Here is a 25572-nt window from a genome sequence, read left to right as displayed (position 1 = left end):
TGTGCGCATGTCACAAAGTCATTCTGATTAAAAGCGCCTGCACATGTAAACGTCATATCGGATTAGATGATTTTAATCGGAATGACAAAAAATGTACATGTAATGTACATGTGGCTACTGTACGAATGAGAATTTTTGAGCATATTTGTGCTTGTGCATAAAGCACAAACCTATGTTTTCACTTGAGTAAATGAGTTTGTGAGAAAATGTAACGCGTAGTATGTGTGTATACATATGCAAAAATAATGCATGATTCAAGAATATGTCTGTGTGTGTGTGTATGTGTAGATAGATAGATAGATAGATAGATAGATAGATAGATAGATAGATAGATAGATAGATAGATAGATAGATAGATAGATAGATAGATAGATAGATAGATAGATAGATTTGTGCAGGCACTTAAAGCAGTGCAGACACTTACTTTAATTAGTGCCTAGTTTTCTAACAATTTGAGACACATGCATGTTCCTTTTGTATGAAACATATATTTTCCCTATAGTTATACTAAGTATTATAGTTTATATTTTCCCCATTTTGTTCAGAGAATAAGGCTGAAAATATAGGTTTAGGGTTAAGATAATACTGTAATAAACTTGTGTGTCTCTAATTAATGCAATCCCCTTAATTAACCGGGAGAATATATTTACTGTATTTTGACTGGAGGGAACCACTGACGAAACACTGGAAAAAGTTCTATTGACAGATTAATCAATATTTCACTATTTGCTCTAACAAAAGAATTCAGATTTTTTTAAAGAACATTTATATGTTTCTTCGGTCAAAGTAAATCTTCCTACTATTAAAATACCTAGTTTTTTATACTACTATATATTATTTTTAGAAATAAAGGCAATTGCATCTGTCATAAAAATGATAAAAGGGCTAGGTTTCTTTAAAGTTTTGACAGGCACACATTATTTATGGAATACAATAAAAAATAACTACAACTCATCTATTTGCAGTTGCATTACTGAGCTTTCTTATAATCCCCTAAACCAAGAAGTTTCTGAAAATCCCAAAACATATAATTAATCGTTAATGCAGCAAGCTTGTCCCAGCTTCTATGACATGTAGAGGTTTTCGATTTGCAAGAAGATTTATTTATTAATCTGATAATGCAGGAACATTTCATGCAGTGAACATTTCAAAATAAACTAGAGTGAGAGAGAACTTGAAAATCCCAAGGAGTGGGCTAAATATGAACCGAATAGGTAATCAGAACCATCACAGGAACTGTGAATTCTGTACTAAAAATGTACACCAAGACCTTCTTGTTAAAATTGATAAGAAATATATTATTTTCCTTTTTGTTGAACAAACCTGCTTAAATGCTTATGTACTTTATGGTGTAAACTAGTTCATTTTGTGAAATTGCGGTCTGCATGATTTTGTAATCATAATGCAGAAGTATTAATTGTTGTTTAATTTTTTTCATTTACTTATTAAATACATTGGTGATAAATTAGGTTTTTAGAAAACTCGCCATAAAATTAACAGACAGAAAAAACAGAATGGTTTTACTATATTATTGTTTATATGATAACTGAAAACTCTTTTTTTCATAGTAAAAATAAAAAGACAGGGCAAAAATATTCTGTAAAAATAATTGTAGTAATAATATTGACACCGATGTGGTACAGCTAAAAAGAACTTGCACTGTCAGGAGATCACAACCCTGATCATATAAATATACAATAAAACAAATAATAATCCCTCTTTTAATTTTTTATTTTTTTTGAGAAGTATAACAATGTATCTAATGTTTATTTTTAGTTTTATCTTCTTCTATCTCTCTTTCTCTCTCTCACACATTAACCATGTTCAAGATGGTGGGGTTATATATTAACTTTTCACTGAACTATTATTTTTGCTACTGTTCCAGTACTGACATGACACACTTAATATCATAAAAATTATTCGAATTTACTGAAAAAAGAGAACATGGCAAAAGCCTCATGTAAATAATGAACAATAATGAACAACTATATATTTGCCGATATCTTATGTACAGTATAACTTATAGCATGCTAAGATGAAGAAAAGAGTTGAGAAAATGTGTGACCTTAATATTTGATATATTACCTTATGTCAGTGCCACAAACATCACAAATTGCTGCCACATGGTTCCAGGAAACATTCCTGGAACACAGCCAAAAGTGCGAGCATTTGTACCACTGGTGACCCGGTATATCTTTACATTATGCGAGACACTGGAGATAAACTCCTCATGTGTCTGGTCCTCACCTTCACAGGCACCATTATCACAGAATGATTAAATAGCAGCCTGTGTGATACTTGATGCCTGTTACACACCATTCTTTGTCAACAACTGATCACATAACCCTAATTAATGATGTTAAATGTCATGGACATATGATAGCTTAATGGTTATAAAGTTTCTAGATTATCTAATTGTGAAATTAGCTGGACTAAGTAGCATAGTTTGCTCATTAGAGGCATTTAAGTCGTTAAATTGATCTTTCTGTGCTATGAAATACGATAAGCCTACATAATATAGAATTATGTGAGCATAAGTACTTATTGAGAAGTTTTGACACAAACTATTCCCGTTTACATTAATTTAATCTGTCAATGCTTTTATCCAAATCAATAAAAAAACTTTGATTTAATCCAATCCGTAGAGCTGATAATGGGTCTGAAAGTCAAAAAGATGTTACAAGACAAAGCTTCATCTAACTGCTCTTAAAGAAGTGTAAGGTAGGAAAAAAAGATAGAAGCCTAAACTAAACACAAAGGGTGGAATAAGTGCTACTTCACTCGAGAGAGACAAGTCATAAATCTGCAAGCAAAATTACAAAATATACACTTTTTTTTAAAATAAAAATGTAAATTATTTGTGAATGATAACTGTCAATGTATGAGGTTCCCTGGTGGTCTAGTGGTTAGGATGCGGCGCTCTCACCGCTGCGGCCCGGGTTTGATCCCCGGTCAGGGAACCAACCCCAGCCATTAGGGTTGCACAAGCCTGTGCAGTCTTAGTGCCGGTCCCAAGCCCGGATAAATGGGGAGGGTTGCGTTAGGAAGGGCATCCAGCGTAAAAACGTGGCAAATCAAACATGCGGCTCATGAATACGGATGATCCGCTGGATGAATATTTGGAGATGAAAATAATAAAAGATTTTTATCTTTTTTAACTGACACATTAAATACCTATATGTATATTTATTTATTTATTGTTTACTTTAATTTTACTGTAAGAAACTCCAACACACAAATTTACTTAGGGGGATCAATAAAACATTCTGATTCTGATTGGTGATTCTATAGCCAAAAGTATGTGGATACAATAATAATAATACCCCTTTGTCTTGGTCTTAGCCAAACTTGTGGGCCTTAACCAAACTTTTGTTTGTAATCTACAGAACTGCAATTTGACATCTTTGGAACTAAGAAGCCAAAGCCAGGTTCAGCATGACAAAGCCACTGTGCAGAAAGCATGCTTTATATAGACATGATTTTCAACCCTGTCCTCAATGAATTGGAACATCAACTGCATGTGAGACTTCAACAAAGAGGGGATCAACTCTAACTTAATGCAATGCCTTTAGAACAGGCTCTTCAACCAGCATAAATGGGTGTCATGGTCAGGTGTCCACAACTGTCTTGAGTAATAAAGCTGCCTTAAACACTGAGCATATCTACATGCATTCAAGCCTGACATAGCTAATGTGTTCCAACAGCAGCTGGTTATATTTAGTCCGACAGCCTGTGTACTGCTAATGAAGAGCGAGATGGGTGAGGGAGTTGTGAACACATGTCCAGGAGTCTGCAAGCCCGGACTACTGTAGGCACACAGGATTAGCAACAGCAGGAATCTTTTGATCTTCCTGCTTATTGCACATCAGGTGTCCTCCTGAAGAACAGAGACACACATAAGAGAATGTACTTTTAAACACTGCCAGATAGGCCAAATGCCAATATTGTTGTTTCAAAATTTGGTTTGGTTAATTTATAAAAATTTTTTATATATTTTCTACTGAGCAGTGAGCATATACTCATATCTCGAGCATATTATTTTGACCATGTTAATTCAGTTTATTATATAAATGTAAGTCTCTCTGGATAACGTTCTATAAAGCTTTAAAACAATGTCGATTGTGAAAAGCGCTACAGAAATAAACTTGAATTTGAAATATATTTTCCTTAACACGTTGGTTTATTTTTGCTCTTGTAAAAGGTATCCTGTGTTGCTCACAATATCTCTTGTCTATCTGCTTTTTGTGCTGCAGAGAGATTTGGCTTGTTTTATGACTACCTAATGAGACCAGAAAGCAGTGTTTTAGTCTTTTGGTCTCTTACCTCTAAAGGTTTGAAAACTTCACTGTTCATTTTAAAACTGTCATCAAGACTAGCATCTTTGATAAATTACTAGCCACACAAAGTTCCTGCTATAACTGAAGATTTGTTATATAGTTTCATTGTTTACTGGAAATCTCACTTTTGTGTTTGTTGCCTCTGATACTTTTCAGACCCAGAATGTTGCTAATAAATGATGAGAATGAAAGTTTGCACTTAGTTTTTTTATGGGAAAACCTGACCAAGTTTCTAATATATTTATATAACCCCAAACTGTTGGCTTGGTCTGTCCAGCATCATTTCAATTGAGTTTATTCAAATTCATATGAAAATGTATGAAAATGAAAATGTATGGCGTTTATGGAGATCACAGGGCTAAACTTGTATTTGTTATTTTTCATATTTTCACTGTCAGGTTTAGCAAAATCCCACCACATGGTCTTTGTTTTTTTTTTTAATTAGTCAACATTTTTAACGGGTCCTGTTTCTTTATTGTGTCAGTTGAAACTTGAAATTAAATAGCTGGCTAATAAAAGATTAGCTTTTGAGAATGTTTAAGATTTCAGGGCTTGTTTATCAAATCAAAGTAAAGACAAGGTAACAATTCCTGTCTTGTTTCAGGCACCTAAACCCTGTATAGGTCTCTCGAGGTCTAGATATTTCCTCATCAGTAGTAACAGGCTGGAGGGTATTTTGCTAATGGATTCCCTTGGGTTGCTGGACAAGAGATCAGTGAATGAACAATAGCTGGATTGGACAAGAACACAAAGGGAACATTAATGTCAGATGGGATAGATTCATGATGCCTGTGTTTTTCTTGTTTTATTTTCAATAGAAGCTGAGCCTGCATCATTGTGATGTAGCTGGGTCAGCTGTGTACATTTCCATTTCCATTCGCATTTAGCAGATGCTCTTGTCCAGAGCGACATACAAAAAATATATTATATGGACTTTTTGACTAATGAACAAAAAGACACATAGACAGACACACACGTGTGTGTTTATTGTGGTTATTTAGTGACATGTGTATCTGTTTTGTGCATGTTTGTGATATGGATTCTGGTTTAAAAGATAATATACTGATTACTCTGAATGGCTTGGAACAGGGAAACAATCTAGGAGAAGACATTAAGGAGTATGGTATCAGCTAGCAAAATAAAAGGAAACACTTCCTGGAACACACTGCTGTTGTTTGTGTGATGAAATTTTATGAAATACCTGATTAAATTTGTATAGACACGCATTAAATATAGAACTCTTTATATAGCAAACATTAATTCATGAATTTTGCAGGTCTGGGCTTTCCTTAAGTTTTTGTACAAATGTTGTCTTTCTTTCTTAAATGGTATATACATTTGCTTATATTTCCCCTAATACTGTCTAGCTAATGTTTTATTAGTGGATTCAGAAATTAAAGCAGCAGATAATGGTTGTTAGGAACCTTAAATATGATGGGCGGGATGGAATGAGGTTTGAAATATGGCAGAAGTATCTATAACTCTTTTGTATTTTTGACTCTTTCCAGGTTCGGATTTTCTTTGCAATACGCACATCATTCCAGTCAAGAATGAGGAGGGTGTGGTGATGATGTTCATCCTGAATTTTGATTATGTTCTAGAAGAGGACAGCACTGATTCACTGGAAAGGCTGAAATACACTCCTCCACTAAAATCTGATTACAGTAAGTCTAATGTCCTGTACCAGTTTACAACTTTAATCAAAATGTACAGTGGTGTGAAAGTATCTTTTCCTGATTTCTTATTTTCTGGCATGTTTGTCACACTGTAATGTTTCAGATCATCAAACTAATCTAAATATTAGTAAAAGATAACACACGTAAACACAACATGCCGTTTTTAAATGAAGGTTTTTTATTATTGAGGAAAAACAAGGGGGCAAACACTTTTTCACACCACTGTATGTTCCACACCTAATTAGCGACCACTAATAGGGCAAAATGTTTTTTGGGTTGTCCATCTCTTCATGCGTTTGAAATAAATAGCTTTATCACTTTAGCCAGCAGATGAACTGATACGAATTTGGAATTGATGAAAGGACAAGCTCATAACAAGGCCACATGAATAGTTGTTTATCAATAGCTTGTTTTTGCAGTATAGTGAAGTGTGTGTGTGTGTGTGTGTGTGTGTGTGTGTGTGTGTGTGTGTGTGTGTGTGTGTGTGTGTGTGTGTGTGTGTGTGGTTATTCTTTTATGTTGTCATGGCAGACTGCTGTGATAGATGATAGACAGACATACTGACTCAGTGTTCTATACTTCCTCAGTGCTACTACATTGCTGCTAACACTCCTTCTCATTGTGCGATTATGTTTTCTTGTGGCCTGGGATGATTAAGATAGTAATCTTCAGAAGGACACATTAGCCCCAGAGCATAGGCCATTTCACTAGGAAGTCATTGACAAGAGAGTCATGGTCTGGAATTTATACAGCTGTTGTATTTGGCCCACTGTGTCAGAACCTACCTGATAGAACTCACTGAGCTGTTGAAGAACATGGCTAGTGTGGCACAGTTACACAGCACAAGGTTAGGAGTGGAATTATATGCCTCTGAGAGATATCTCAGGAAATTATGATGGAATCAACACGCTCAATTTCTTGCAGGGAACAGAAGCAATGGCAGAAAATTAGCTTGGAACAAGATTAACACAAATGATGTATGTGCATTGTTCCCTCACTCAACATTCCGTATATCACCTCGGCCAACCTTTCTTTTGTCCTGGGTGAGCAAATGGAAATAAAATGTGTGTGAGAGTGCATGTGGCTGTGTGCATGTGGCTGTGTACGTGTGCATGCATACGCGTGTGTGCGTGCGTGCGCGTGTGTGCGCGTGTGTGTGTGTGTGTGTTTTTAGAATTTTGATTCTTGGTTTAAATATTTTTATAAGTTGTCCCTTAAGTACTACAGTATATGCATGAAATTTTTTTAGTCATTTCTTTTATTAAGTTTTGTTTTATATTTTTTCTATAATACATTTTTATAGTTATTCTATGCATGCACACAAACACACAAATGACTACAGTAAAGCTTTTATTTTGCTTTTGACACTTTCCCTAGATCAAGAAAATAAGAAATAACCTGATTAGGTATGGCTGCCTTAATATAATAATTCTGTTACTATAGCTACACTACACTATAACAGCATTCTTTTCCTCAGAAAATGTAATCCCAGCAAACAAAAGCTGAATTATGCAAATTGGATCTGAATTTACAAAAAATATGTTTCAAATAAAGGTTCATTAAGGGAATAGAACTTTTTTAGGACTTTTATGTAAACATGTTTATTTTGTCTTTTTTCAGAGCTTTTGAACCTTATAGTTTGTTTTCATGATGTTTGCCTTTATGTTGCAATTTAAATAGATTGAGTTTAGGAATCAAATACTGCTTGTTTTTTTTTATTTTTTTGTTTGTTTTTTTTTTTTTTTATAAATATGACCTATTCCTGTGAAAAATAAAGAATGCAGCAGTGAAGATTGTGTTATATATCTTTGTGTTTTTAAGCAGGGTTAACTGTTTAATCACAGTTTGTCCTGAGTCATCATATCTGGAACTCCATTCTCACCCTGGTTTGTCCTTTTGGGAGAGCGATATTTTTAGCTGTGTATGTGTGTGTATGTGGAGGTGTGTGTGTGTGTGTATCTGTCTGTCTGTCACAGAAGAATCACATCTTCACAAGCTTCTGTGGTCTTGTGAAATTCATCAAGGTATCAAGACAGGCCTGACTGGAGGTGTTAAAGCCGCGTCTTGCACTGAGCACATGGTAGCCACACTTACACACTGCTCACTGTTTGTGTGTGCTCTATATGTTTGAGTGTGTTTATATGCTGTATTTAGGTATATGTAGGTGCTGCTGTGAATTGTTTTAAGCGTGTTTGTACACATGAACATTTTTTTATATACACATCGAAGTAGAGATGATAAAAAATAATTTCCTGTATCATCAAATTTCCTGAGGTTTCCTTAGAGGTTAAACAGAGGACAGCGAAGTCAGAATAGCTTAACATATAGCAGGAGAAGTTATTATATTTCCTGCGTATATTAAAAAAAAAAAGGCCTCATGTAATGCCCACTAAATGTACACTTAGAATATCCATATAGCAAATCTAGATTTATTGCAAAGTCTAAGACTTATTGACTGAGCAATAAGTACATAATTATGACTTTATAATAACAAAAAATAGTTGCTCATAACAAATACATTCCATTCAGATCCCTTAGATTCCTGAACTTACAGATATAAATGCACATCCATTAAAATTACCTAGGCTACAGAGCAATATCTTTGCCTGAGGCAAGAGAAAGAACATTGCTTTGAGTTTTCATTTGCATCTAAATCTATATGCTAAGCCTTCTAACCCCGAACGGTTTGACCTTTTGAAATAGACGAACATTACAGCAAATATGTACAATCTTTTATCACACATTAGCTCTATTTGTGTTTGTGATTTATGGCAGGAGTACTAAATACAGTAAATGTACCCTTTAAATTGCCACACTGCAGTGTCACACTGCAGCCTTCAAGTATCCAAGCAGCGTTTTCAATGAAATATGGCAGATCATTCTTCTGTAGTATTTTTGTTTCGGTTCTTTTTTGTTGTTGGGTTTTTTGCATAACCAAATGAAGAAAGTGAATGATTTGTATCAGTGTCACCTTTGTGTGCTATGACTAGATTACAACAAGACACTCTTTCTGGCAGAACACAAATAGGCATGCAGTAGTTAATGCTGTAGTATTATGGGTCTATGAAATGATAAACACTTAAAGGATTTAAGCCTGAAACTGTAACTTCCTCCCAACTCTCCCAAATCTCTTTGAAACTTGTAATCAACTATATCTATGCCTGTGTAGTTACGGTTTTATCTGTCTAGCAGCAGCCACCTGGAATCCCAGGGCAGGTTTTTAGAGACCATGTTTTAAATGGAATCATCTATTCAATGTTCAACTTCTGCTTTCAAAAGCATGCCATGCACGAGCAAAATGCGTATTTTATTTTTTTTTTATTTTTGATTATTAAAAAAATTAAGATTGTCATGATGGTTTTTATTAACCATTACTTTAACCATAAACCATTATTCATCATTTTGTTATTTGGTATCTTTGAAGGTTATGACTGTTTTGATTGGGTTTGTGCATCAGGTTTAATAATAAAAAAAAACTTATCAGAGAACCTAATCTTATGTTTTAATGTTTTACAAAGTACCTCCTACATTATGATGTTCAGCATCTGATCATCGGTGAGTCTACAGTATGTTGTCTAATAATAGCCTGATCAGTCAAAAAAGAATATTTTTTTCTACCATTTGCGGGTGCTCAGTGAGTGAACATATTTGTATGTTAAAATTTAATTTGAGTGCAGTGCACTTGGCATTAACAGTAAATTGAGTCTATAAAGAGGCTTTAGTGCCAGACCTGCCTGAGTGTTTAAAGGTGATGGATGCAGAAAGAGAAAGTAGGCAGCCAAGCTAGTTTAATATCCCTTTATACATTATTAACCACTGCACAGATCTGCATGCCCTCTGTCAACATCACTCACAAGAACACAGACTCACATTAGGCTTTGGGAGTGCATGAAGTGCTGTACTTTTTCTAGACACATGTTCCACCTTTTGCCAGACAGAACAATATTGTCTTTTTAGGTCTCTAATCATATGAATCAGTAATTTGCTAAGGGGTTCTCAGATAGCCATTTGAAAGTTTCTTTGAAACATATTTTTGGTCTATACTGTTCATTTCAGTGAGATTTCATAGCTAGTTGGCATAAGGTGTTTGAAACATGAATGTCAAATTTCTAATGCTATAGATTCTTTACCCACAGGAAACAAAGGTGGTCTGTATTTGTGTAAGGGGGGACAGATAACAGGCAAGTGTCATGTTCAGCACTTGTTTAAACATCAGTACATGTGAATGCAGAGAGGTTGTTGTATGGTGTAGATTGATGAGCTTGTTGAGTGAAGCCATTGTTGTATAGCTTCAAGAGCTCGATTGCTGTCATTACAACACAGTGGCCCTTTCTACCCTCCCACAGAGTTTTTCCACACAGTTTTCAACATAATGCCGGTATATTGTATGTACTACCAGTGTGTGCTGTTTACTACACAATATTCTTCATGGACACACCTATATGACCTGTAATGTGCACAGTTACTTAGATGCAAAATGTTGATTCATTTATCGTCAAGGGTTTTATCCTTATTGGTGTTGCTGTAGAACATTGGCTATAATATGAAATACACACTGATTGTGATGCCATTTCATTGCAGTGCACCACCTGCACAAAGTCACACACTTATTTACATCTAGGGGCAATTTAGAATAATCCACCTAATGCCCCTACTATCTTATTAGAGGGAAACTGGATACAAAAACCACATGGATACAGGAGGAAGATATGAAACACCACACTGACAACAAGACAAGCTTACAATTAAATCCTGGAGCAGTCAGACCATTTGGAGCACAGCTGATAATACTGCATGGAAAAGCTGTTTAGCTTCCTCATACTGACTTGTCAACAGAAATGTAACTGCCTAAGTGAATACACTTGTGTCTAAATAATAAGTTGCTTTGCAGATGCCTCTTATTTTAGAAATGGCTAGATATACAGTACTGAAGCAAAGTGAAATCCAGGACTGTAGGTAAAATCTAAATTGGTGCACATAATAGATGTATTTTAAACCGTATCTTCGCTAAAGCAAAGTTATTAAAAACAATATATAAAAAAACAACATACAGCCATCACCACAAACAATCTCTATTTAACACAGTTCTTTTAAACACAGTATGTTTTATTTAAATTTGCAATTAATTCTTAATTAACTACTCTAATATATATGCTAATTAACACAGTCAGATTATTATGTAAAAAAAATTTTGTGAATTTTTAGATGTTAATTTAGTAAAGCGTTTGCTTCTTTTGGTAAATGTTAAAAAGTGTAAAAGGAGTAAATTACAAAATACCAATACTGGGCACTATAAAAAAAAATGTATAATGCTGTTTCCTGCTGGACAGATACTACAATTAATTACTGAAAAGTTTGCCATGTTTCTCTGTTGGGATTCCTTTAGAAAATGTGCAGCCCCATTACAAGTCTCTGGAGGGTGTCTTTGTCAATACATTTTTCCAATATCAACAAAATGATAAATGCAGCACACTTCAAAGCAACAACACATACTGTAGAAATCATTCAAAACTGCAGGACTGCACTATTTAATTTGATCAAGTTGTCATAAACTTAAAAAACAAAAATAAAACTAATGTAGCTGTTAATAGCATCACTAATGAAAGAATAATTAGGAACAAATAATGATCAGACATATCATACTGGTAAACCTTTTTCCACTAAAAACCTATTGTTAACTGGGACTTAATTATGCTTTTACACAAAAAAGCATGCTGCTGCTCTGCAATACTCAAGTGTTTGTGTTATAATAAAAAAATATATAGTACAAGCACTTTAATATTAAGAATATAGACATAAAATTGTACTATACATAACTATTCATCGGTGAGGTATATAATGAATACCCAAAACGTATTTAAATTATAATAGTTGTTGATAGAATGTTCTTAAAATCACTGTCTAACGCTGATGTCTGCATCACATAGCAACATAATTCAATTTTAGAAAAAATAATATCAAATACAATTGCTTACATCTTGTGCCTCATGTTGCTAAAAATAAATGTATACTTGAGAGTTGCTGTGTGTGCAGAATCAAACAATAGAATTCTGGAAAATAGAAGTTTGGTGTACAACAGTTGATGTACGTATATAAAAAATACAGCCTTTAATTTACAGTTTAAACACTCGTCTTGTGTGTAGTTCATTGACTGTGGTGACATAGTGATTGAGGCTCTGTGTGACTGTTAAGAAGTTTCAGAGTTCAAACCCCAGTACTGAGCTGCTGGTGTTGGGCCCTTGAGCAAGGCTCTATCTTATCTAGGGATGCCATATCATAGCTGACACTGAGCCCAATCTCCCCCTTTTGCAAAACAAATAATGTCACTATTCTTTAATGTATGTGGAAAATCTAGGCTTTCCTATTCTAATCAGTGACCATACAGTATTCACAATACACAGATGAGATATGTGCTTTTGTACTTTACGTTTTTCCTTCTATCCACTCTTAATTTATGACCTTTTATTTCTGGAAAGAGACGATGCCCTCTATTTAAAGACTAATGTGAATGTCATTCATTTTCTTGCTCTAGTTTCCCTTTAAACCTCCTCTTTGCTGAATTATAATTTTGGTTCTATTTTAGTTTTTCTTGTCTGATATACATCTATACTAAGAGCTTATACTGAATGAGCTCAGAGACATATTATACTTTTGTGGCTTCACAGTGGCCATTTTATTTAGTTTCATTTTTTTTTTTAATGAAGGAACAGAATGTTCCACACTGAAGCATTTCTTGTCTGTTCTATATCTATACCTACTTCTCACTGCAATTTTTTTACTTTCCAGATTGCAAAATACACCAAAGCTGTAGGCTATGCCTCTTGACATAACCAATATATTTTTTCTTTTCTCCTCCAGGGAAAGGAAGATTCTTTAGGTTCCGCCTGCCTTCCTTAAACTTGTTAGGTTCCAGTAAACAATCTCTGCCCCAGGAAGACCCTGACACAGTAATGGTGGATTCTTCGAGAGCCAGCAATGACTCTGTCCCCCTAAGGGATTTCCAGACGAAGGACAGCTGCAGTCCTGCTGATGCCAATGACACACAGGCCCTTATCAGCTCCAGTCCCCACTCATCCCCAATCAGTGTGTCCGGACCCCTCGACCACTCGTCCCCTAAACAGCCCTGGGACCGTCCAAGCCTGTCTCAGGCCCAGTCCACTACATGCCTTGCACAGTCTATCTCCAAAGACAGTGTGTGTAGCAGAAGACGAGCTTCATCCGTGCATGATATTGAAGGCCTCAGCTCCAATTCCAAACGCCTATTGAGGGACCGACATGCTAGTGAAGGTAAATAAACCCACAGGCTTATTTCTTATGTGCTGCAAGAAGAGTTGTATTATAACAAAAAAAAAATTTTGCAGAAAGACTGGCAAGTCAGTGTTCGGTCCCAAAATTACATAAGTCCATAAACAATAATGTAGCAATTGTACAGCCACAAAACGAACTGAATATCCCTTTATTCTTCTAGTTTTGTATATTATGTGTGTCAGAAATGTCAAATTATCAACTTTGTTAATATTCAAGTCATTATTTTTTTATTATTTTTTAGGCATATACTAATATATATATATATATATATATATATATATATATATATATATATATATATATATATATATATATATATATTAACAGTAGGAAGATTAATTTTCATAACTGGCATTAATTTAGTTAATCAAATATTGATGATCTACCTTAAAATATTTTTTCCCATATAGTGGATTACCTTTAAAATAATTTAAAATAAACCCCTAAATAGAGCCTACTAGTAATCTAAATTTAAAAAGAAATTCCTCTAATGGCTGATCAATGTTCTCCTGCATTTCAGACCATGGCCGCAGTATAAAAGGTAACAATATGTTATGATTGAATGCTTTACAATCTTGGAGTGATTGCTGCATGGTTTTAAAAGACAATGATTGTCTGAGTCCCCCATGTTGTATGACTCCTTTGAACACAAAGCACAGTAAATTTTCTTAGCATTTACATGCAATATCAGATCCCCCTCTACTTGTGGATTTATAAATACGTCTTTGAAGTGTCCAGAGAATGTATGCTTCTGCCTGAGTTCACTTCTCAAAAACATCAATCCTTAGGCATACCCTTCATACAGTAATGACAAGACAGTATTTGGAACAATAAGGAGTCCCAGCGGTCTAGCTGTGGTCAGACTTTGATTTAGAGTGCAGTGCAGGAGAACTCCTGCTGGATATACGAGGTTTAACTTTACTATAAAATAATTATTTGCTCCTAGCCAGTACTGACTGAAAAAAAACTTTCCCTTTCACTTCCTTGCATGAAAATGCTCATTATGAGGTCTGATAGGAAATCAATCCTGCATTTAAATGCTGTGCATTGTCAGAACCATATCACTTTGAAGCATGTTTGAGTGAAGCCTGTTTTTGATTTGTGGCACATTAAGTGTACCATTTCAGGATTTTATTCTTCGGAATCATGTACCGAAATTTCTGGACTATAAAGCGCACCCAAATATAAGCTGCACGCACTGAATTTGACAAAGATTTTTACTTTGAACATAAATAAGCCGCACCTGTCTATAAGCCGCACATTGAAACTACCGAACTTTACACAGGCTTTAATGAAAGACAGTGTCTGTTACACGGCTTGTATCTAAACAGTAGCCTACCAAGAAAGTAATTGTTCACTGTCTTCCTCCTTCCTTTCACAACAATTTCTCTCAGTTTTTCTTTTGGCATCGTCGTGCGTTAAAAAATTACCATCAGTAAATCTTTTCTCCCGATGCCATGCAGCTCAGAACACAGGTGAAGTGCGTTTTTTCATGCCCGGTTGTTTTCAGCGTGACGAATGATTCGCATTTCCTGTTGACAGTCCGAGTGAGCGGCAGGTCAAACGTCAGAGGAACCTCATCCATATTTATGATGTGGTGCGGCCTGATTCAGTGGAAGCCCATCTGATTTTATGTAAAGAATTTCATTGGTTCACCTTAACCCGTTCAGCAATTTTTATTGGTCTAATGTTATGGGGCTCAGTTTTTTGGCTTGAAGTTTGTGAAACCGGGAAAAACCCAGGAAAAATCCATAAATTAGCCGCTTCGTTGTTTTAGCTGCGGGGTTCAAAACATGGGAAAAAAGTAGCGGCTTATAGTCCGGAAAATACGGTAATTATTAATTGCTATATGCTTTAGTTTAAAATTACAGCCCCAATAAAAAAAAAAAAATTTTTTAGGTAAGGGAAAAACATCCTTTAAAAGACTGTATCCTTATAATGAGCTACATTTCAGGGCATTGTTAACTATTACTAACTACTTTCTTCATTTGTTTCATCTTTAGGTCATTTTAACCATCTCAAATCTAGCCTTCTGAGCTCTACCTCAGACTCCAACCTGAACAAGTACACTACAATTAACAAAATCCCCCTCATCGCACTTAACTTCTCTGAAACTAACAATGACAAAAGAGCCCCCTCACCTCCTGCCTCTGAGAAGACCATCATTGCTCCTAAAGTTAAAGACCGAACACACAATGTCACAGAAAAAGTCACACAGGTGAGATCCATAGTGTTGTGGTACAGTAGTTAAGCCAGAATCTGTTTTTGTTTATTGAAATATTGTGTTTAGAATTTATGTTTTTCTTTTTCGATTGGATTTAGATTTATACAGATCCAGAATTCTGCTTGCCATAAAATATACACAGAATAATTAATAAATTATTAGAGCAAAAGAAAGAGACTAGGTGCAGAGGATTTAGGGTGTGTATGATCTGTACTAATAATGAATCTGTTGATGTTAATTCCTCTTACCATTTTTCTTTTACTATGTTTCTCATTTTATTGTTATCGTCCCTTGTTTGCCAAATTCTTTTGCATTCTTGACATGCAAAAATCATCCATGTTACTGTATAAAATAATGTGTAAAAAAATTCAAAAAGCTGTTTCGCATTGTATGCAACTATACTGTCTGCTATTATGATTACAGTAAGAATTATTATAACAGTTACCTTGTTACTATAGACTATTGTTTAGTTAAGAATTCTCAAGCCTCTTTCTTCCATTATTCAACACCCATCTCTCTCTTTCCCTCTCTCTCTCGTTCTCTCTCTCTCCCTCTTTCTGACATTGCAATGCATCAAAAAGACCATCTGAGCATAAAGATGGATTTCCTACTGCTGTGCACATATATGCCCCAATATTGGCAAAGCAGAATTCAATAGTACTGTGGCAGCCTTAAAGTGTTAGCACACTTCTTCCTTCCTGTATTTTTATTTTTTTTGTCTTAGTGGAGGCTTGATTTAAGCCCCTGTGCCAACAGTGGATTTACTCTAGGGGCAGATAAGTGCTGAACATGTCTTTCTGTTAACCCACAGTCATTTTGTAGACTAAAAAGCATCAGATGGCAACACCTCTTATATCACTTTCAGTAAACAACTGTAGGATTAAATGAGAAACTAATAAACAGCAATGTATCCAGACAGAAAAACAGGTAAAGTGTATTCCAAGAAAGCTCAGACAACTGCTATTCTTCAAGTTAACTCAGTTGGCATTTGATACAGTGATTTGGCTTGTCAGCTTTGACTGATTCTCACATTACCTTACTGTGACCATCTGCAAGTGTGGAAGGCAGATAAGAGAAAACAGCTCTATTTATCAACCCTTACTATATGAGAAGAAAAGAATGTGCTGAGGATGCAACACAAAACAAGCAGTCCTCACGCTGTCATCATAATTAATGACTATTAATCAAGATGCTTTATTTGCTGTTTGTCAGTGGCATTTTGTTCAAATGTTACTGTGTATAAGTGTTTGCACTATAGGCTCAGTCTCAATGATTTTACCCTATCTGGTCAGGTTTAGATAAACAACACCAGTTTGAAACTTTCTGGGTTTGAAAATAGGACAACTGCTCTATTGCTGACCTTGTAAAAGATGAATGTTGAGACAGGGAAAAAGTAGTACAAATCTTAGTGCCCTAGAGGTGACATGAAATTGATGCTTATCTAGCAAAAATACAAAATTCCACATCTCAGCCTTTTCCACTGAGAAGAAATACCAGAATCCTACTTCTGCAGGAATATTAGTGCATTGTCAGCCTTCATTTTTAAAAATGATTATCAGTCATTTGTGGCATGCAACCCCTTAGTGAAGTGTGCCACTTCTTGAACACAATCACCATCAAGCCCAATAAAATCAGTGTTTTGTCAACCTTATTTGTTAACCTGGTTTTGGGTTATCAATTATTAATTAAGTATTATTAATTCTATTTTTAATTAGTTACTTTATAATAACAGCATTTTTTGCTTGTAAAATTTCACTAAGGCGTAATATGTATGTTCTCACAAACACCACTCCAGAGAAATTTCACTACAGCTTCACTTTCTGTCAGATTTATGAATTTAGTTTCTAATTCTATGCCCTTGAGCAAACCTAAAATGCTACCTAGCTCAGTCCTGCAATAACTTAATATGGATTATTGGCTATGATTCAGCAGGAGATTAATTTTTTTTGTATGTGGCTCCTTCAGACTGTGAAACAGTGAAATTTGGAAAGCAGGTTGTCAGTAAATATGAGATGATGAAAAATTCCTGATGCAGCCTAAATCTTATCCAAATCTCTTCACTGATGTGGCAGATAGCAGATAAAAAAAAAAAAAACAATAGATGTCTTAAATTGAAAAGATAACAATTGCACTACCCCCTTAATTCGTCACTGTTTCCTACAATCATGTCTAGACATAAAATCACAATAGAAGTTTAATAGATATTACTGACGTGCTCTTTTTTCTGATGGTAGTAGAAAGTTCAACATTCCAAAATTTATATGTTACGTTGGCTTAAACTCTGATAGATCTGGTGTAATATAAGCCTTATCAAATCATTCAGTGAACCTTTGTGCTAAATGGATGGGGCTTTGCCATGCTGCAAAAGTGCTATCAAGATAAATAATCATAAGATAAATCTGATCTGAATCACTTTGTAATGTTGGCAATGACATCTCTGCTCCCAAACTACCAGTACCATACATAGAATTTAATGCTTTTGGTTTCCTTTTTGATTGTTTCTTTTATTGTAATTTAGGGATCACACAGAGAATTTTACAGGGACATGTCGATCTCAGCTCCCAGCACCTAAGAATCCTTTGCATTTTCATGTATGTCTGATGAAAGTCACGGGGAAACCCATTGACACACTTGTTTACATCTAGGGATTTCAGGAAGATTTTAGTTTTAATGGAACATGCAAACTACATACCTAAACCACATAATTTTCCCCATGTCATTCCACAGTTTGCATTTTGTGTATAACATGCAGCTGACCCTAATGAACTCAATTTTAAATTTTTATTTTTTTATTAGAACTGAAATGTAGTTGTTTTTCCTCTGTCTAGGTGTTGTCACTAGGTGCAGACGTATTACCAGAGTACAAGCTCCAGGCTCCACGTATAGACAAATTTACCATTTTACACTACAGCCCGTTTAAGGCCATGTGGGACTGGCTCATTCTGCTGCTTGTCATTTACACAGCCATCTTCACCCCATATTCCGCCGCTTTTCTGCTGAATGATCTTGAGGAACAAAGGAGGAGATTATGTGGTTACTCCTGCAGCCCTCTTAACGTTGTCGACCTAATGGTGGACATCATGTTCATCATCGACATACTTATAAACTTCCGCACCACATATGTTAATATCAATGAGGAGGTAGTAAGTCACCCAGGGAAGATTGCTGTGCACTATTTTAAGGGGTGGTTTCTCATAGACATGGTAGCAGCCATTCCCTTCGACCTGCTCATCTTTGGATCAGGGTCAGATGAAGTAAGTGTTGATCTACATTAACATTCTCTTACTGCCTCTCTTGCATGTACTGTGTTTAAATATTTATTTCTGCACTTTCATTTCTCTGTGAGGAATTGTGTGTCCATTAGGGACCAGAGCATGTGCTGATAATATTCATTAACAATAAACCTGATATTAACTGATATTTACAACTTAATTCATCTCTTAGTCAGTGAGGAAATTTTGCAAATGCAATTTTTCTTACCTGCAATCCTTAATTAATTGTATTTGGTTCATTAGTTCATTAATTTGGATACATTTCTTGTCAAATTATGATAAGTCTTTTAGACAGCTTGCTTGTGCAGTTTACAGGCCACAGGTAGGCCGGCCTGCCTACTGACTTGTTCATTTCTGTTAGTATATTTCAGTAGTCAGTTATGATGGCTTAATAATTGTACATTACATATAGTATACAACACATATATTTGAATTGACACTACATTGGGATTTAAATAATCCTTGCTTTTTAAAAAGCAATATTAATGTTGATGTTTGCATGTAGTACGTGAATTTATAGTCGGTAATCAGTGTGTTGAAAGCAGAAGAAATGGACAAGCCGAAGGATCTGAGTGATATGTATATATATAAAAAAGGTGGAAAAAGCTTCAGTCAGTCATTTTTATCCATGTCTTGTAGGTTTTTAAATAGTTTTTATTGATACCCACATTACTGAGTGCTTGAGCGTGTTTTATTTTATATGTAGAAATTAGCATTTTCTTTTATAAACCTAGATATTTCCGTGTCAGCCAGGGAGAGAAAGAATGGATATTGAAAGCTGGTTGGATGTGTTCAGTTTATTGATTAGCTCTGAGTAAAGTAGTGAGAGATGTGGGGGATGTGAGATGTCAAGCATTTATTTAGGTAGTAGAAACATGACCAGATGGTGAACAATATTGCTTTTCTTTGATGTCTTGCCCATCAAATTTTCTTATGCATTCAAACCTTCACTCTGTCATGCAATGTTGTGTAAAGCTGCTGCTTTTCCTTCAACCAATGACGTAATGGCTGATTAATGGCTATCATGCATTGAGGGTAAGGGTCAGGCCACTAAGCTGTATTGTTTATTGATTTTTTCATTGGATTTTAGTTGTATTTATTGAAAAGGCATCCCTGTAATCCTACTCCAAAGAATGACAGAGGAAAGCACATTGCAACCAAAAGAAACAATACTCTCTACTCTGTATATTGTCCTGGATATTGTGCTGCTGTTACCCTGTCCTACTAATGAAATCGACTCCGATGACAAATCTAAAGCGACCATGTCAGGAAAGCCCATTCTTGCAGGACTGGTTTATGTTTGTGTGCTTTTTTGTCCATGTCTTTCTGCCTGCGATTGGGCAGATGCGGCTGTTGTGCAGTCTGTGGTCAGTGTGCTTCATGTTTTATATGGCGCAAAGAGACAGATGGCAGGTGGCCTCGGGACACGTCTCATTTACAGGATTTACATGAAGTGATTTTAGGTCTACAGCCTTCTCCTAAACCTTATTTGACATTGCTTTCTAATACAGTTTCATTTTTTATGTAAACATAAATGAATGTTAGGCCTGTTTTTGTTTTACGTTATCTTTGGAAGTTTTTCATTTTTTACTTGTACAAGCACTGGTATTAAAAAAATACTGTATGTTTAATTATATTTGTTTAGCATATTTAATATTCTCAATCATATACAATCACAAACACAATGCAAAAAGCAAAATAACTGAATGCACAGTCAGGAGAGTTCATCAGAAGCTGTAGGCAGGATTTGTTGGCTATGATTTTGTTAATGTCATCACAAGACCATGCTGTGAATCGCATGCTGCTACCAAGCAGCTTGGCCATAATCACTATGCTATAGAAGCAATTGAGAGATACATTCCAAATTGAAAATCATGTGTTTTGGTTTAGGTGTTAGTCGTTAAAGTGTTCCAGCAATGAAGTAAAATAAATATTTAACATACTGAACCTAAATATAATTTAAAGTTAAATAAAAAAAAATAAATGTTTGCAATTAATTTAACAAATAAGAAATGTATATAGTGTGTGTGTGTGTGTGTGTGTGTCATATACTTCTACAGTATATTGTGCTGTGCAAAAGAAGGTAATGGTTAAGCATACAATATTATTTACAGATGAAAGAGTTGCCCATGACTTATTGTGTCCAGTGCAGAAGTACAGTGATGCATGGATAAATAGATTGATTACAGTACAACGGTGTACCAGCCGATGGTTGCTGGGAGAAATGACCTGCAAAAGCATTACTTATAGTGATGCATGGATAAATAGATTGATTACAGTACAAAGGTGTACCAGCCGATGGTTGCTGGGAGAAATTACCTGCAAAAGCATTACTTATAGCAATGGGTCAGGAGCACTCTGCCAATCAGTGTACTCTTCTGTCACTGTAGTGTTGTTTATAGAGTGCGTAGGAGGCCTTCTTCATGATCGTTGACACCTTGGCCAGCAAGTGTTACAATAGTAATTGGAATGTTATTACGCATGTAGTTTAGCAAATAAAGCAGTCATAACAAATTAGCTTATCATTAATTATTTATGTATTGTTGGGTGACAGTGATGATTAAGTGATTAACAAAAACTGTCTGTACTGTACTGATTAACAAGTATTGTCATGTCAGGTTTTCCAGCCTTTAGATAGTATCTGTTCTTGTGTAAAGCCACTGATGACATTGGAATGGTTTATCAGTATTACAGATTATGCCCAGCTGTAACTCTATGCAGCCGCTAATGAGCTTATAATGGCTTCCATGTAGGATCGCTTATCTGCTCATTTGCCTGTTTGCTCTTTTCATCTCAGAGGAAAGATAAAACTATTTTCATGCATGCCATTTGCTAACACAGTGTCAACACAAACTTTACTGGCAGACCCATTTTTTTGAGTGAACTTTAAATCTACCCTCTACACTTGTTCCTTTTACACAGCCGCCATATAATTGGCAGGTAAATAAATGATCCCCTGCCAGGGGCCAGTTTCAGATGAGACAGAACAAGGTGGAAAGGCCAAGGGGCTCATTTGCAGGGTTTACAGAACGAGGGAAAACCATCTGCAAATTAGAATGTATGTCTCTTCTGCAATATTGCAGTAGTACTTCCAAGTTGGAAATATTGCAGAGTTAAAAAGTATGACATTCACACATTCGATTACCATTGACATTGGTTTATGTAGTGCTGTTTTCTAGTGGTAAAGCATATTGACAGCATTATACTGTAATGGGCCTCAACTACTCATAATTACAAAATGTCATTAGTGAAATATTTATTCAAAGGCATTACTAAGGGAATATGCCAAAGGGAGTGTTAGCCAAATTAATTTGCAAATGTAAACCTTTCTACTTTCCATTTTGCAGGAAGAAAATATTGACATCTTCAGACGGCATTTATTTATTTGTTTATTTATTTACTTTCGTAAATATGATCTTTTTTTTCATATATACAAATCACAGGTAAAAATATAGGATTTTTAATTCTGAATATCAAAGTCTGGTTACCAAAAATGAAAATTGCCTTAAAAGATTATTTTCTATTTGCACTGCCCTGCCCACCTCTACATTTATAAACTAATCTACTTATGGAAAACAGCATTACTGCTAAATTAAAAATAATTCACAGCAGGAACAACATGAACAGGAAATGCTTTGATTATCAGCAGCATCCATCATTCTCTGACTCATCATTTGATTTAAGATGCTCACAGCATATAAAAACAAACCTCATTGTTGATATAGCTGCACAAAAGCATCATGGCCAAGTTGACAACGTCTCCAGGTTACGTATGTAACCCTAGTTCCCTGAGGGAACAAAACGCTGCGTCGCAACGCTTTGGAAACGCCTCGCGTTGTCCACGCTCTGAACCACGTGTGAAATCCGCCCAATAGGCAAGTCATGACGTCATCGGCGGGTGACGTCGAACAAACCTAAGCGATGATGGCGACATTAGCTTCTGACAAAGAGAAGGTAAGTGCCGCAGGGATGCAGGGAGTGTGGCCCAGGGACACAGCATCTCCTTCCCTCTGGGAACTAGGGTTACATACATAACCTAAAGACGTTTCCCATTCAGGAATTTTGTGCTGCGTTGCAACGCTTTGGGAACGAGTGTCCAATCACGCCACACTGACCAGACCCTACACAACCAGAGTGTAGAACAGAGAAGCCCAGAGTGGCCCTAAGGTCGAGGTCATAAAACCTTATAAAGGTCAGCGGGGTGGACCAGCCCGCAGCGTCGCAGATGTCCCGGAGTGGGACTTCAGCGGACCAGGCAATAGAGGCCAACACAATCCGAGAGGAGTAGGCCTTGACCCTGAGCGGAGGGGGGAGACCATAGGACTTGTAAGATGATGAGATAGCATCCACAATCCACCTACTGAGAGTCTGCTTATTGGCTGGAAACCGTTTCCTGTTAGGGCTATAGCAGAAAAACATTGCTTCCTCCACGGACTCATTCTATGCTCGCACTGGACACAGTAGGTTTTGCTTCTCCTGGTCGGTGCCTAAGAAGGGGGAGGGCAGTATGCCTGCAGCACGACAGGTTTGTACCCGGGTTTTGGGTAGAGGAATGCACTGGCCATGCCAGGGGCAAACTCTAGGTGAGACGGGGCCACGAACAGAGCCTGTAGGTCCCCGACCCTCTTCAGGGAGGAAAATGCCAATAGGTCTTTACGGACAGGTACCTACGGGCAACTTCAGCTAGGGGCTCGAAGAAGGGCTCAGATAGAGCCACCAACACAACAGCCAAGTCCCAGACAGGCACTCTGGTTCACATCCCGGGGCTCAGCCCGGAGATTGTCTACCCAGCGACTGCCCCGCAGGTGGGGTAATATAAGCCACGATAGCAGACACGTAAACCTTCAGGGTTGAAGAAGTCAACCCTGTGGCAAACCTGGAGGTTAACTGGGTCCAACTGGTGGTGCTCACACCACGTAGCGAACAGATGTCACCTAGCAGCATATGACCTCCTTGTGGAGGGAGCTCTGGAATGGAGGATGGTCTCCACTACCTCAGTAGAGAGACCAGCTGCTAAAATCTGTGCCTCCTCAGGCGCTACTTCCATAGCCTCTATAACTCTGGGCAGGGGTGAACCAGGGTTCTCCCTTCCAGAGAGAGGAGATCCCTCCTGGGAGGACTTTGGGACAGGAATGTCAGTTCTCTCCTCATTATAAGGCTCGAAGGGCTCGCCACGAGTCATTGATGGTACGGTGTAGATTGTCCTTTTGGAAGAACCCTTAGTCCCAGAGCCACCACTGGAGGGATCTCATATGAAGGAGGCCAAGTGGAATCACATTGGACGCTGCTGGCATGAGACCCAGCAGCCTCTGGAACTACTTCACAGTGAGTGACTGGCCTTCTTTAACTCTCCTGACTGCTGTAAGGATAGCTTCGATCCGGGCGGAAGACAATCGTGCCCACAACATGGTCGAGTCCCACACTAAGCCCAGGAAGGTGGTTCTCTGCCGTGGAGAAAAGCACACTCTTCCCGGCATTCAGTCCCAACCCCATGCAGGCAAGAACGACATCTCAATGGCGAATTGCCTTAATTTTAACCAGTCGTCGATATAGTTCAAAACACGGAAGCCCGAAGCCGCAGCAGGGCTAGCGGCGCATTCATGCATTTTGTGAAGGTGTGGGGTGAGAGTGCTAGGCCAAACGGAAGGACCTGGTATTGGTAAGCTCCGCCCCCGAAGCAAACCTCAGGAACCTACTGTGTGCGGGAGGGATGGCTATGAAAATATGAGTCTTTCAGATATACAGTGAGGAAAATTAATATTTGAACACCCTTCTATTTTGCAAGTTCTCCCACTTAAAAATCATGGAGGGGTCTGAAATTGTCATCGTAGGTGCATTTTCACTGTGAGAGACATAATTAAAAAAAAAAAATCCAGAAATCACAATATATGATTTTTAAACTATTTATTTGTATGATACAGCTGCAAATAAGTATTTAAACACCTGTCTATCAGCTAGAATTCTGACCCATAAAGACCTGTTAGTCTGCCTTTAAAATGTCCACCTCCACTACATTTATTATCCTAAATTAGATGCACCTGTTTGAGATCGTTAGCTGCATAAAGACACCTGTCCACCCCATACAATCAGTAAGAATCCAACTACTAACATGGCCAAGACCAAAGAGCTGTCCAAAGACACTAGGGACAAAATTGTACACCTCCACAAGGCTGGAAAGGGCTACGGGGAAATTGCCAAGCAGCTTGGTGAAAAAAGGTCCACTGTTGAATGACTGTCAATCTCCCTCGGACTGGGGCTCCATGCAAGATCTCACCTCGTGGGGTCTCAATGATCCTAAGGAAGGTGAGAAATCAGCCCAGAACTACACAGGAGGAGCTGGTCAATGACCTGAAAAGAGCTGGGACCACCGTTTCCAAGGTTACTGTTGGTAATACACTAAGACGTCATGGTTTGAAATCATGCATGGCACGGAAGGTTCCCCTGCTTAAACCAGCACATGTCCAGGCACGTTTTAAGTTTGCCAATGACCATTTGAATGATCCAGAGGAGCCATGGGAGAAAGTCAGGTAGTCAGATGAGACCAAAATAGAACTTTTGGGTCATAATTCCACTAAACGTGTTTGGAGGAAGAAGAATGATAAGTACCATCCCAAGAACACCATCCCTACTGTGAAGCATGGGGGTGGTAGCATCATGCTTTGGCGGTGTTTTTCTGCACATGGGACAGGGCGACTGCACTGTATTAAGGAGAGGATGACCAGGGCCATGTATTGCGAGATTTTGGGGAACAACCT

General features: G+C 37.0%; 1 protein-coding gene across 2 annotated transcripts in view; it reads left to right on the top strand.

Moving 5' to 3' along the window:
* Positions 1-25572, top strand: part of LOC310724141 (potassium voltage-gated channel subfamily H member 7) — a 63126-nt gene that overhangs the window by 17797 nt on the left and 19757 nt on the right. Inside the window, exons 3-7 of one of the 2 annotated variants that reach the window (XM_083537873.1) lie at positions 5846-6001; positions 12872-13300; positions 13842-13862; positions 15325-15539; positions 18374-18799. In XM_083537873.1, coding sequence (XP_083393999.1) covers positions 5846-6001; positions 12872-13300; positions 13842-13862; positions 15325-15539; positions 18374-18799 — 1247 coding nt within the window. The remainder of the gene's footprint in view (positions 1-5845; positions 6002-12871; positions 13301-13841; positions 13863-15324; positions 15540-18373; positions 18800-25572) is intronic. The other variant, XM_083537874.1, reaches the window with a different exon arrangement.

Source organism: Silurus aristotelis (assembly GCF_946808225.1).
Source record: "Silurus aristotelis genome assembly, chromosome: 3".
Lineage (NCBI taxonomy): Eukaryota > Metazoa > Chordata > Actinopteri > Siluriformes > Siluridae > Silurus > Silurus aristotelis.
The sequence above is the reverse complement of the archived record's forward strand: the minus strand, read 5'-3'. Positions and strand labels throughout refer to the sequence as shown.